This window comes from Natrix helvetica (genome assembly GCF_964273705.1).
Source record: "Natrix helvetica genome assembly, chromosome: 1".
In the NCBI taxonomy this organism is placed as follows: Eukaryota; Metazoa; Chordata; class Lepidosauria; order Squamata; family Natricidae; genus Natrix; species Natrix helvetica.
Window position 1 is genome coordinate 340623934 of NC_138548.1, and position 12022 is coordinate 340635955.

The following is a 12022-nucleotide window of genomic DNA, read 5'->3' on the forward strand; positions in this document are numbered from 1 at the left end:
CACACCGCGACATGTTTAAACCATCCAACATCAGTCAACCAACGTTGCTCAGAAATTCTTTTTATTTTCCTTTTATGCTGTTGCCCCGAAAGATCTTTTGAAGAATGGCCTGATATTCCTTAAAAAGGCACAAATTCATCCATCGACTAATTATTGTCCTTGAAACTCAAAGGCCTCTTTTACAACCGTTCAAAAGCCACAACTAAGTGCAAAATGAGAACTAAATGAAAAGTTTTAACACAGGCAGGATAAACCTGGATTACTCTGAAAGTTCTGGATCGAATTCCTGATGTATCTCCTTGAACCTACCAATAGTGTATCTTCTTGCCCTTTGCCCCTTGCCGTTGGCTTTGTACAATTGCAATTTCATTCTATGAATTCTTTCTCTGGCTAACTACCCTAGAATTTGTTTGTGGCTATACTTAATAGATCATCAAATTATATACAGGCAAACACCTGAACTGCTCAATGAGAGGGCAGGTCTTGTTCCTGGGCACACTGCCAGCCTTTTCAAGAATTAGCACAGCTCCACCTCTGGAAAAATATCTCCAATGTCACTGGCCCCATCATGCCACGAGAAGGAAATATAAAACTATATTTGAACAGGGAGGAGCCAAACCATCATCATCGCCCTAGCCTGGCCTCACAATAGTATGTTCTCACACCACCGTGCAGAATTCCAGGTGTCCCAAACAGACACGCCTAACAAGCAAGATTGCTCACTGGGCTTCAGGTAGAGATGAGCTATTGAAACTCACCTGTTGGAAGGTGCCCTTGCTTCGCAGGAGTTTGTAAGTGACAGTGCAGGGGATGCAAAGCATGGAGGCAAGGGCCAGCATCCAGCCAATAGCCTCCCCCCACCAGGGGTAGACATAGGTCTTGTTGTAAGTCAGTGGCTGATAGTTTACCACGTGGAACAGGAAGATGCCCTAATTGGGAACAGAGGAAGAGAGAGAGGAGGAGGGAGGGAGGGAGGGAAAGAGGAAAAACCAAAGTGAAGATCAAAGTCATTTCAAACTGTCTTCCTTCCGAGTTTTGCAGTTTTAATGACTGAGCTATCTGTTTGCAACTGAACCCTCCTCCAACTTTCAACATAATGTCCCACTTTTACATTTCATCACATTCTGTGCTTTTAGACAAATTGCTTTTTATAATAGTTTTTTTTCAAATTGCTCTTTTAATCAATGGGCTTTAAAGCAGACATCTTGCAAAAAGTTGAAAAATGATTCCAGTCAGGGAAGGAAAGCATTTCTGACATCTGAGATGCCAGCCAAGTAGCTCTGACTTCAATAAATATTAGATGCAAAGTGGCATTTTTTCCCCGCTCCTAGGAATTGCTAGGTGCTTTGAAGTCACTTTTTTTTTGGCTTAAAATATTTCTTACCCTTTATTAATATGCTGTTAGATTGTTTTTAATGTGCTGCCCCTGTGCTAGTCTTTGAGCATAACAAAGATTTGGTTGAATACATTGCCTCTGTGTTATATACTTCATGCCTATCTTCATCAGCAGCACAACAGAATACTATAATTTATAATACATATTTTCTTCTCCATGCATTTGACTGTAATACTGTTTGAAGTATTTGGCAATTCATCTTGATTTATCTTTTTGGGGGTTGAAGTTGAGTGGAGAAAGAGAAATCTTTTCCCCCCTTCTTCCAGGAAAGCATGGCAATTCCTGTGTTCATTCAAACAGGAACATTTTCAAATAGATTCACAAAAAGAGGAATTTGATGCATTTGCACCAAAATAGTACTGTCACTTGCGGCTGAAGGACCCCAAGGTGGCCAATCCCCAGGGTAGATCCTAGAATATATTCTTAGGTAAAAGGAACATTAGAGAAGAGTAGTGAATGTGTCACTGTGACAAATGTATGCAATGGGCAAATTGACCAGTTAATATGTAGAAATAACCTCGTGCCATTTTCACAGTCAGTCAGTCAGTCAGTCAGTCACTGAGTGAATGAGTGAATGAGTGTGAGTGAGTCAGTCAGTTACTGAGTGAGTCAGTCAGTCAGTCACTGAGTGAATGTGTGAGTGCATGAGTCAGTCACTGAATGAGTGTGTGAGCCAGTCAATCACTGAGTGTGAATGAGTGAGTCACTGAGTGAGTGTGAGAGTGAGTCAGTCAGTCAGTCAGTCACTGAGTGGTTGTGTGAGTGTATGATTGAGTCAATCACTGAGTGAGTCAGTCAGTCAGTCAGTCACTGAATGAGTGAGTCAATCAGTCAGTCACTGAGTGAGTGAGTGAGTGAATCAGTCCGTCCATCCGTCCGTCCGTCAGTCAATCAGTCAGACATTCTTATGTCTTTCCCAATTCTGCACATGTAAAAATGCATTCAAACTTTTCTATGGAGAATTGTGTTCCAAGTGCCTATTTTTAAATGTGATATTCTCCAAACTTATCCTGTGTATCCCTGAGCATAATGGGCTTCTAAATGTATTTTATCCCAAGATGTGCATTTGTCAAAGCCTTTTGATCCATTCTGTAAGCAAGAACTATGAGTACAGCAAAATTCAGGGCATCACACCATCCAAAGGCAACATATGTTTCAAGGAACACATTGCTCTGGGAATTCCAAAGCAGGTCAATTCCCACCAGAATTCACAAAAATGTAATTGCTACTAGATATGACACAGATAGCCAAGTTATTTTAAAACAAGCAGAGGAAGGTTATAACCAAAAATAGGATGGATTGGAGCCCCCCCCCCCCTTTGTTGGTTTGCTGTAATGCAGAGCTTTTACAGCAACTTTTCTCAACTCAAGCTGTCTCTCTTTCTCGCCAGCATAGTGGATAATCAGGCACATCTGAAGGGCAACAGGCTGAGGACAAAGAAAACTTTGGGAACAATCTCCAGCCTCACCAGCCGCATGCAACAGCAGGGATCTCTTTAAAGAAAAAAACAGAACTGAATATCCCCTGTGGTTGACTTAAGGCAAAAGCAGAAATAAGGAGACATTTTGAATTAATCCTCTTTGTAAATTTGCCTGTGTCCTTACGTTTCAGATTCTCTGGCCACCACAGACTACAGGGCATCATTATATCACCTAAGAGTGGAACACCTCCGAAGCAGTGGTGGGATTCAGTCAGTTTGCACCTATTCGAGAGAACCGGTTGTTAACTTTCTAAGCAGTTCGGAGAATCGGTTGTTGGAAGAAATCTCATGTTGTTTTTTCCCACTTTACAGGCCTAATCCTGTAAGGAGGGCAGGAAGGAAACATTCTGGTGTTGTTTCTAGCCTAATCTTTATTGCCCTGCTTACAGAAACTGCCTTTCCGGTTAACCCTTACTACATTGTAACAGCTAAGGCGAAGCGCCCATCGACCTGAGTGACGTTGAGTTGGCCACACCCACACGGTCACATGACCACAGAGCCACACCCACCCAACTGGTTATTAGGGCAGAGAACAGGTTGTTAAATTATTTTGTGAGTTCGCTCTCACAGGGAGGGACTTCTCCTGGTGCCGTCCACCAGGCAATGCCAACGGGCGGCGCCAAGGAGTAGGGCCTTCTCTGTGATGGGCCCAACCCTCTGGAATGACCTCCCCCCCGACATTAGAACCACCACCGACTTCCGCTCCTTCCGACAAAAATTGAAGACTCACCTGTTCCGATTGGCTGGCCTGGCACAACCATAACTGTTACCTCCTGGCAGACATATTTCTTAACTGGTATTTTAGGGGAATTGTTTTAAATCTAATTTTATGTGATATTTTTAGGGGTTTTAAAACTATATTTATATACTTTACTCAGCTGTACAGTTCTTTTTAACCTTCTTTTTAACCTCCTCCATATTTATCTTCCTATTTAACAATTTTAACTGTTCAATTATTTAGTTATTTATATGATGTATTTCTTGTATGGACTGTACACCGCCCAGAGTCCCTTTCGGGAGAGGGGGCGGTCTATAAGCGCTCAGTAAATAAATAAATAAATAAATAAATTTGAATCCCACCACTGCTCCGAATTGTGTGGCTCTCCATTTTTTCTACCCCAGCTTTCAGGATCTTTTAAAAAGCATTGCTAAAAAGTGGGGCAGGAAAACACTGAGCTCATTGAATATTTTTTTTAAAAGGCAAGTGACGTCTAAAAGATTCTCAAACCCTCAGATCAAATAAACGAATGAATAAATATATCTATCTTCCCTTCCAGTCCTCCCCCCCCCACAAAAAAAATGAAAGGGGGGATTTGCTATCCAAGGCTGCTTGCTATGTTATATAAAAAAGACCTCTTATATTGATCCAGACTCTGAAATCAGTAGAGTCGTTTTTTAAAAAAGCGATTAAAAGGATCTTAAAAAAAAAAAAAACAATGGTGAGTTTGGGGGAATTGCCCCTTCCCTGCTCACAGAGGTGTATCATAACTATGAGTGCAATTACAACCCAATGCGATCTGCACATCCACAGGCAAGCAAAACAAAAAACCAGAAGTACATATGCCCGTTGGAATTCTATGTACAATTTGTAGCAGGAGCATCCTTTCCCAATTCAGATGCCCTCAACCCTCTTTTTTTTTTAAAAAAAAGCCTGGAGATCCGGCTGTCCCCCGTCTAGGATGTTACATGAGCTGCTAGGATATGTTAAGTCTGTGTTATGTGAATGATTGATCCCAGAACTGCATATTCTTTTATGCGATTCTTCTTATGACCGATGCATTTCTTATTTTTTTTAAAAAAAAAATCTGATAGCCGCCTGTTTGCTTGGTGAGTGGCAGCTATCTAAATCAGATAAATAAGGGCAACATCGTTGTGCCAGGGGCTACCAGTCTAGAAACAGCACTGGGCACGATCAGTTCAAATCTAGTGCAGAAGGAAACCAAATTTTCCGAAATCATCAGGGTTTCGTCCTCTTAACAGATGGCTAACGTAAAACCCTAGCTGCCATGTGTAATACTGTATTTTTTGGACTACAAGACGCACTGGTGTATTTATTTATTTATTTATTTATTATTAGCATTTATATACCGCCCCCTCTCCCGAGAGGGACTCGGGGCAGTGTACAGTCCGTATTAAAATACAACAGTGTATAAGACGCACCAAGATTTTGAAGAGGTTAAGTAAGAAAAAGAGGTTTTTGTCCTCCCTGGCCCCCAGGGGCACTCTGTAGGCTTTAGCAGGGCTGGGGGAAAGCAAAAACACCCGTTTTTGCAAAAAAAACGGGTGGAAAATGGGCCGTTTTTGCAAAAAACAAGGCATTTTTGCTTTCCCCCAGCCCTGCTAAAGCCTACAGAGTGCTGCTGGGAGCTGGGGGAAGGCAAAAAGCTCCTCCATTTTTGTGGAAAACGGCCCATTTTTCGCAAAAATGGGATGCACATACGGGGTTTTGGGAGGCCAAAAATGGCTGTATTCAGCGTATAAGACACACCAACATTTCCACGCTCTTTTTTGGGGGGGAAAGTTGAGTTTTATACTCTGAAAAAAAAGACAATGAAAGCAAAGGCAGACTTGTGATAATTGTATTGTTTTCAGAAAAGGGTTCAGGGTCAGAGATGGGCCTAGAGGCGTGTGACTGCATTTAGTTATCTTTGAATGGTTTTCTTGTTTTAAATAGCAGTTGATATAGCATGGATGCAGAGATGTACATCTGAATTTGGGTGGGAGCTCTACCGCGGAAGGAAACACTTTACTCTTTTTGCATCCCCTCCTCCATATCGGGGGGGACGTTTGCGTCTCATCTTTGCTGCCAGTCCAGCCGAATAGAATTTGGAGAGTCAGAGGGGGTAGGAAGGAGCCCTGGCAAAACGCCAATCCCTTGTGCCAGCAATTGGACTGGGAGGCAATCTGAAGGTCCAGAAACAAAATACTCTCTCTCTCTCTCTCTTTTAACAAACTCAAGGACATCCAGTATCCTTATTTTGTATGATTGCACAAGTAACCTTTCAATGGGAGGGAAAGGAAAGGGCAAGCATTTCCCTCTGAATGCAATGTGCTCAGTAAAATGTCAAGTTGCCACTGGCTAAGATTGAGGTATCGCATAACCTTCATACTTAATCAAACTCATTTTTAAAAACCAGCTGAGGTGGGGGGGGGAGTTGTTGGGGGGGGGGGGGAAACAGCCTAAATGGGCCCAACTTTAAGAAAGGTCTTTCTGATTCTGGGTTCAAGACCCGAGTGCCACGTGATGGGGTGAACTCCCGTCCTTGTCCAAACTGCTGCCCACCTAGCAGTTTGATAGCATGCAAATGCAAGGAGATAAATAGGTACCACTTCGGTGGGAAGGTAACAGTGCTCCGTGATGTCATGCTGGCCAAATGACCACGGAAATGTCTTTGGACAGCGCTGGCTCAATGGTCTTGAAACGGTGACGAGCACCGCCTCTTAAAGTTGGCCACGACTAGAGAAGTAAAATCTGCAGAGACGCCTTTATTTGAGGGGTCCTTGGTGCTCTGTGAGCTTGGTTCTTTTATTGAAGATGTTTTATTACCCAAACTAGGTAACATCATCAGTGCTAGTGAGGAGTGGGGTTTGCTCTCAGTTTATATTCTGGTATCTTGCCTGTCTAGGTGGGTGGGTGGGTGGGGGTCTTAAAGGTTCTTTGGTTTGGCTATGTTCTGACTGAGGCTTCCCAAGAGCATGAAGCAAACTCCTTGTTCTGACAAAAAACCCTTTTATTAATTGACTGTGAATTCTGCTCATTCACATCCAGCAAAGTCTTTCGAGGGAGGATTTACAGTCAGAGACCTTATCTGTCTTGGAGAGCTGACAGGCCGATATCTGCAAAACCTGGCAAGGAGTCTCGGAGAGTCAGGAACCAATTAAGTTAACTAATTGTCTGCAAACTCCATTCCCCTTTCGCTCCTCTTTTATTTCCTCTGGGAGGGGCCATTCATCGTCCACCTGGGGCCTTACTCCCAAGTCAACCCCTGTTCTTTAGCTGTTCCCTTCGTCTGGCAACTCTGCACATGCGCACACTGGGAACAGGCTCCAGCTGTTCCTCTGCCTCACTGATGTCTGACTCCAAAGGCAGCTGATAACTGGCATGCGGCCCTGGCCCCATCTCCGCCTCCGACACAGAGCCCTGATCAGAGCCTTCCCCAGACTCCAGGACTGGCCCAGGTTCCTCCCCAACCTCCTCACTGTCTGAATCTGCTGCCAGTTCCGCTGGCAGGCCATAATAGGCTGTTTGCTGTTGGATTATTTGGCAGTTTTTTGATTGGGGTATTGTTTACTTGATTGTTGGTCTGATGTTAACCCTGAAGTTAATCAATGCTGATCTGGTTGCTGGTGGAGAGGTGCTTGAGTCTTTTTGTTCCCTTTTGGGCTGGGCGATTGTCTCTTTTGCATAGTCTCTAGATGTTGTCTATGTGTCTGTTGATGGCTGAATTGTCAGAGTGCCAGGCTTCTAGAAATTCCCTGGTGGTTTTGGACTTGGTTTGGCCTAGGATGGTCACATTTTTGCAATTGAAACTATGCTTAATTTTGTCTATATGCCTAGCACTGATGATGTTACCTAGTTTGGGTAATGAAACGTTTGCAAGAAAAAAAGTGAGCTCAGAGAGTACCAAGGGCCCCTCACGCCAATCCTGACCTAGCAATAGGACTTAGACTTATATACTGCTTCACAGTGCTTTACAGTCCTCTCTAAGCGGTTTACAGAGTCAGTATATTTGTCCCCCCTCCCCAACAATCTGGGTCCTCATTTTACCCTCATCGGAAGGATGGAAGGCTGAGTCAAATATTCTCCTTTATTACCCCTTTTACCTTTTTCTGATTCTGCACCCACCAGTGGTGGGATTCAAATTTTTTTACTACCGGTTCTGCGGGCGTGGTTTGGTGGGCGTGGCAGGGGATGGATACCGCCATTCCCCATTCCCTCCCGATCAGCTGGGACTCGGGAGGCAGAGATGGGAGTGGGGGCGGGGCCAGCCGGGGTTGGTATTTACCGGTTCTCCGAACTACCCAAAATTTCCGCTACCGGTTCTCCAGAACTGGTCAGAACTTGCTGAATTACCACCTCTGCTCCCTACCTCCCCGCACAAGACTTACCACACACACCACGGGAGTAATGAATAACCAGCACCACTTCATGTAGGGCAGAGGCCGGTACCCAATCATCCGGGCGATGTCATCCATGAAGCGGTCGGCTCCTGCAAAGAAGAGAAATGGAAGTGGAAGACAAGCTGTTTTCCTCCCACCTGGTCCGGGTTCTCTCCCTGGATCCCTCACAGCACAGAGCAGTGGGCAAAAGGGGGCTTGAGAAGAAGATGGGGAATGGCAAGTCAATGCTGACTTTTCTTTCCCTCGCTCCCTCTTCCCACTTACCATAAACCCAGGCAACCACCACACACTCCCAAAAGGCTTGCCAGAGCAGTGTGATCCCACTTGCAGAGTAATTGTCGAACAGCTGAAAGACGTACATCCCGCCCTAGAGGCACAGAACACAGGAGAGGAGGCGATTAAGGAAGTCATTCGGAGCAATATTGTTTGTTGGTGTAGGATGCTGGCGGTGGCAATGCGAAAACGTAGGAGCCTATATGAGCCTATACGTATATAGCCCGTCCACAGGGCTCCACCCAGCTTCTCTGACTCGCTCTTTTAAGATTAAGATAACCTTTATGGTCATTTCCCCCATATATACAATGGCACACGTTAAAATGAAATTCCAATGTCTCAAAAGAAAGAAGAAAAGTTGGGGTTTTTTTCCCAACTGAACACTTTGATTGATTCACAGAGAAGATAATACTAACCATTCATGTACTGTGTACATTCATGTACTGTGTACATGAAAGATGGCCAAGCCTGATTTTCACACCTACGCCTAATTTCAGCCCTACCCCAAAGATAAGCCCTAGTTCCATGATGGCAAACCTATGGTACACATGCCACAGGTGGCATGCGGTGCCCTCTCTGCGGGCATGCGAGCTGTCGGCCAGCTCAGCTCAGCTGCACTGCACATGTGCCTCCCGCTGGCCAGCTGATTTTGGGGTCTCTGCCACACATGCAGGAGACGGCACGGATGCACCGAAGGGCGTGGGGGTCACGGTGGGGGCAGGGTGCTCCCCCTCATGCCTCCATTTTTGGTCCCAGGAGACTTCAGGAAAGCCTGCTAGGCCCAAAACGGGGCCGGGGGGAGAGAGGTGTCTCACACACATTGCATTATGGGTGTGGGCATGCAAGGACAAAAAGGTTAGCCATCACTGCCCTAGTTAAACCCTGCCCACCGTCCAGTTGTACAAGGTGGAGCGAGCCGCATGCGTAAAAACCAAGCTAGGATGGAGATGAGGGAGTGGAGCTGCCCCAGCTTACCTTAGGACTGCCGCAGCTAGGCCTCTCATGGCCCGACTCCTGTCATGCTGCTGCCTGACTTCTTCTGTGGCTGCTTGCGGCCGGACGCCACGTGGGACATCGCGCCAGTGCCGCCACACAAGACACCACACAGCCTCCTGCCGCAAGCGGCGGCACCTGCATGATAAGCCACACGGCGAGCAGCCGCAGAAGTCGGGCAAAATGTGACGCTTATTTTGGGGGCCAAAAGACAATAAGGTTTTCAAGGAAACATGGTATCTATTTGGAATGTTCTGAATCGCTCTTTAAAAGTGACCTGGAGTGATTGTCAGACCCGTAACAGGTCCTGCAGAAGGCTGCTTTTGCCTGGATGACTAGAAGAGTTATATCTGGGAGTGCGTTTAGCATTGGAACCAGATGGTCAGGGCCATAATAGATGCACAAGGCTGCCAAATCAGAGAGACTCAAGCAGCTTGCAGTTAAAAGCTACCCCTTGGTGGAATCCATTTTACAAAAAGGATCGTCTTTCTTCCGGCCTTCGACTCACCTGAGTCACCATGGAGAGATCAATGACACAGCAGGCAAGGCAGCAGACGGCGGCTGTGATCTCCCTGCGGGGTGAGGCTGCTGCTGGCTGTGGAAACAGGTCTAGGATACCGGTGATGAAGCCTTCTACGCCCACAAACTGGCAAGAAGGAAGAAAGCAGGGAGAGAAGGGAAGGGAGAATGGGTGACTAATGCTGCGCACTGTTTAATTCAGAGGATGTGGGAGACCCAGGACTGCTGGGCCAGTGGTGGGTTCCTAACCGGTTTACTACCGGTTCACTGAGACAGGGTGTTTCGCGTGCGGGGAATATTTTTGCGCGCATGCAGAGTTTACTGAAAACTGTTCTGCCCATGGGCAGAAACATGCCAGCTACGGCAGAAGAGACTGGGGAACCGGTTCGGGAGCGTGGCAGGCCTGGGTTGCTGCCAGTTCCAGCAACCCAGGTCGCCAAACCACTACCAGTTCAGTTGAACCAGTCTGAGCCGGTGGGAACCCACCACTGTGCTGGGCTGAAAACATATCTGCACAGGGCCTGGGGTCTCCCAGCAGAGACATTTACCAGCGGGAAGATTAAAAAATAGTCTAGTTGGGGACCGTAACTATGCAACTGTAGCCCAACATCTGTTTGTACATTCGCCATGTGTAGCACCTTAAAAAAAAAGAATGGAGTTTTGATCAGGTTTACCTTGATCCTTCTCCCAGGCACCCTGATTATAGAGCTGAGGTGGCGCAGTGGTGAGAGTGCAGTACTGCAGGCTACTTCAGCTGACTGCTAGCCGCAGTTCGGCAGTTCGAATCTCACCAGGCTCCAGGTTGACGCAGCCTTTACCCAGCCTTGGGTAAAATGGGGACCCAGATTGTTGGGGGCAATTATGCTGACTCTGTAAACCGCTTAGAGAGGGCTGTAAAGGCACTATGAAGCGGTATATCAGTCTAAGTGCGATTGCTATCTCCTTGGCAATGTCCCAAAAGGGCTGGCCTGTTCCAGGTACCCTCCCACTGCCCTGTGCTTATAACATCTGACCCAGCCTGTCCTCTCTAGTTGTGTCAGACACGAGTCCCATAATTCCTTTGCTGGAATCTTTTTGTACCGTGATGGAAGTCAATTATGGGGCTTCAAATCTAATACGGCATCGTTTTGGAGCCACACTAGATGATACGTTAAATGCCTGACTGTTGTACATTCTCACCACGTCTCCCTGAACTGCAAGATTGAAACAAAAACAAAATGCAGATCTAAATTCACTTACATCTAATGCAATGTACTTTGCTTTTTAGGCAGCTGGCCAGAAATATTATGGGTAGCGTGAACGATCTCTTGTTGCAGAGCCCTTTGATCACACCCAGCAGTAGCCTAATTAGCCCAGCCAAATGTATGACAACAATGTAGATGCAGAAGAAGCCAGGTAGGAGAGATAGTTTGACCTCAAGAGGAAATTGGATGTTGGTGCATGAAGGAGTATAGTTATCTTGAAGGAGAAGGTCTTAAAAGAAAGCCTCAAAGTTGTTAAATACTTTTTCTTCACTCCTGGTCACTTGGGTCAAGATTTTAACTACTTTGCTGTCCCTATCTTTTTGTAATTGTGGATACCAGCAAGAGTACTCCTGATCTTCTCGTAATGAGAAACACTTTATCAAATTAGTTCTGCAGATATTGCTGCTACAACAGGCATGTCCAACCCACAACTCAAGGACCGCATGTGGCCCTGGGCAGCTGGTAATGTGTTGTGGCCCGCCAGTGGTCAGCAGAGCTGGCAGCAGATTCGGACAGTGAGGAGGCTGGGGAGGAACATGGGCCAGTCCTGGAGTCTGGGGAAGGCTCTGATGAGGGCTCTGTGTCGGAGGCAGAGAGGGGGCCAGAGCCATATGCCAGTTATCAGCTGCCTTCAGAGTCAGACATCAGTGAGGCAGACAAACAGCTGGAGCCTGTTCCCAGTGAGCACATGTGCAGAGTTGCCAGACGAAGGAAACAGCTAAAGAACAGGGATCGACTTGGGAGTAAGGCCACAGGTGAACGATGAATGGCCCCTCCCAGAGGAAATAAAAGGAGCGAAAGGGGAGTGGAGTTTGCAGGAGACAATTCGTTCGCTTAATTGACTCCTTGCTAAGTTTTGCAGATATCGGCCTGGCAGCTCTCCAAGCCAGGTAAGGTCTGTGACTGTAAATCCTCCCTCGAAAGACTTTGCTGGATGTGAATGAGCAGAATTCACAGTAAATTAATAAAAAGGGTTTTTTGTCGGGACAAGGAGTT

The 12022-nt window shown here is 46.1% G+C and overlaps 1 protein-coding gene across 1 annotated transcript in view; it reads right to left on the bottom strand.

Moving 5' to 3' along the window:
* LOC309394360 (sodium- and chloride-dependent creatine transporter 1-like) overlaps window positions 1-12022 on the bottom strand; it is a 33202-nt gene that overhangs the window by 2275 nt on the left and 18905 nt on the right. The window contains exons 10-13 of the mRNA XM_081957398.1: window positions 9772-9909; window positions 8262-8364; window positions 7986-8086; window positions 759-929 (exon numbers count right to left, since the gene is read on the bottom strand). Of these exons, the coding sequence (XP_081813524.1) occupies window positions 759-929; window positions 7986-8086; window positions 8262-8364; window positions 9772-9909 (513 nt within the window). The remainder of the gene's footprint in view (window positions 1-758; window positions 930-7985; window positions 8087-8261; window positions 8365-9771; window positions 9910-12022) is intronic.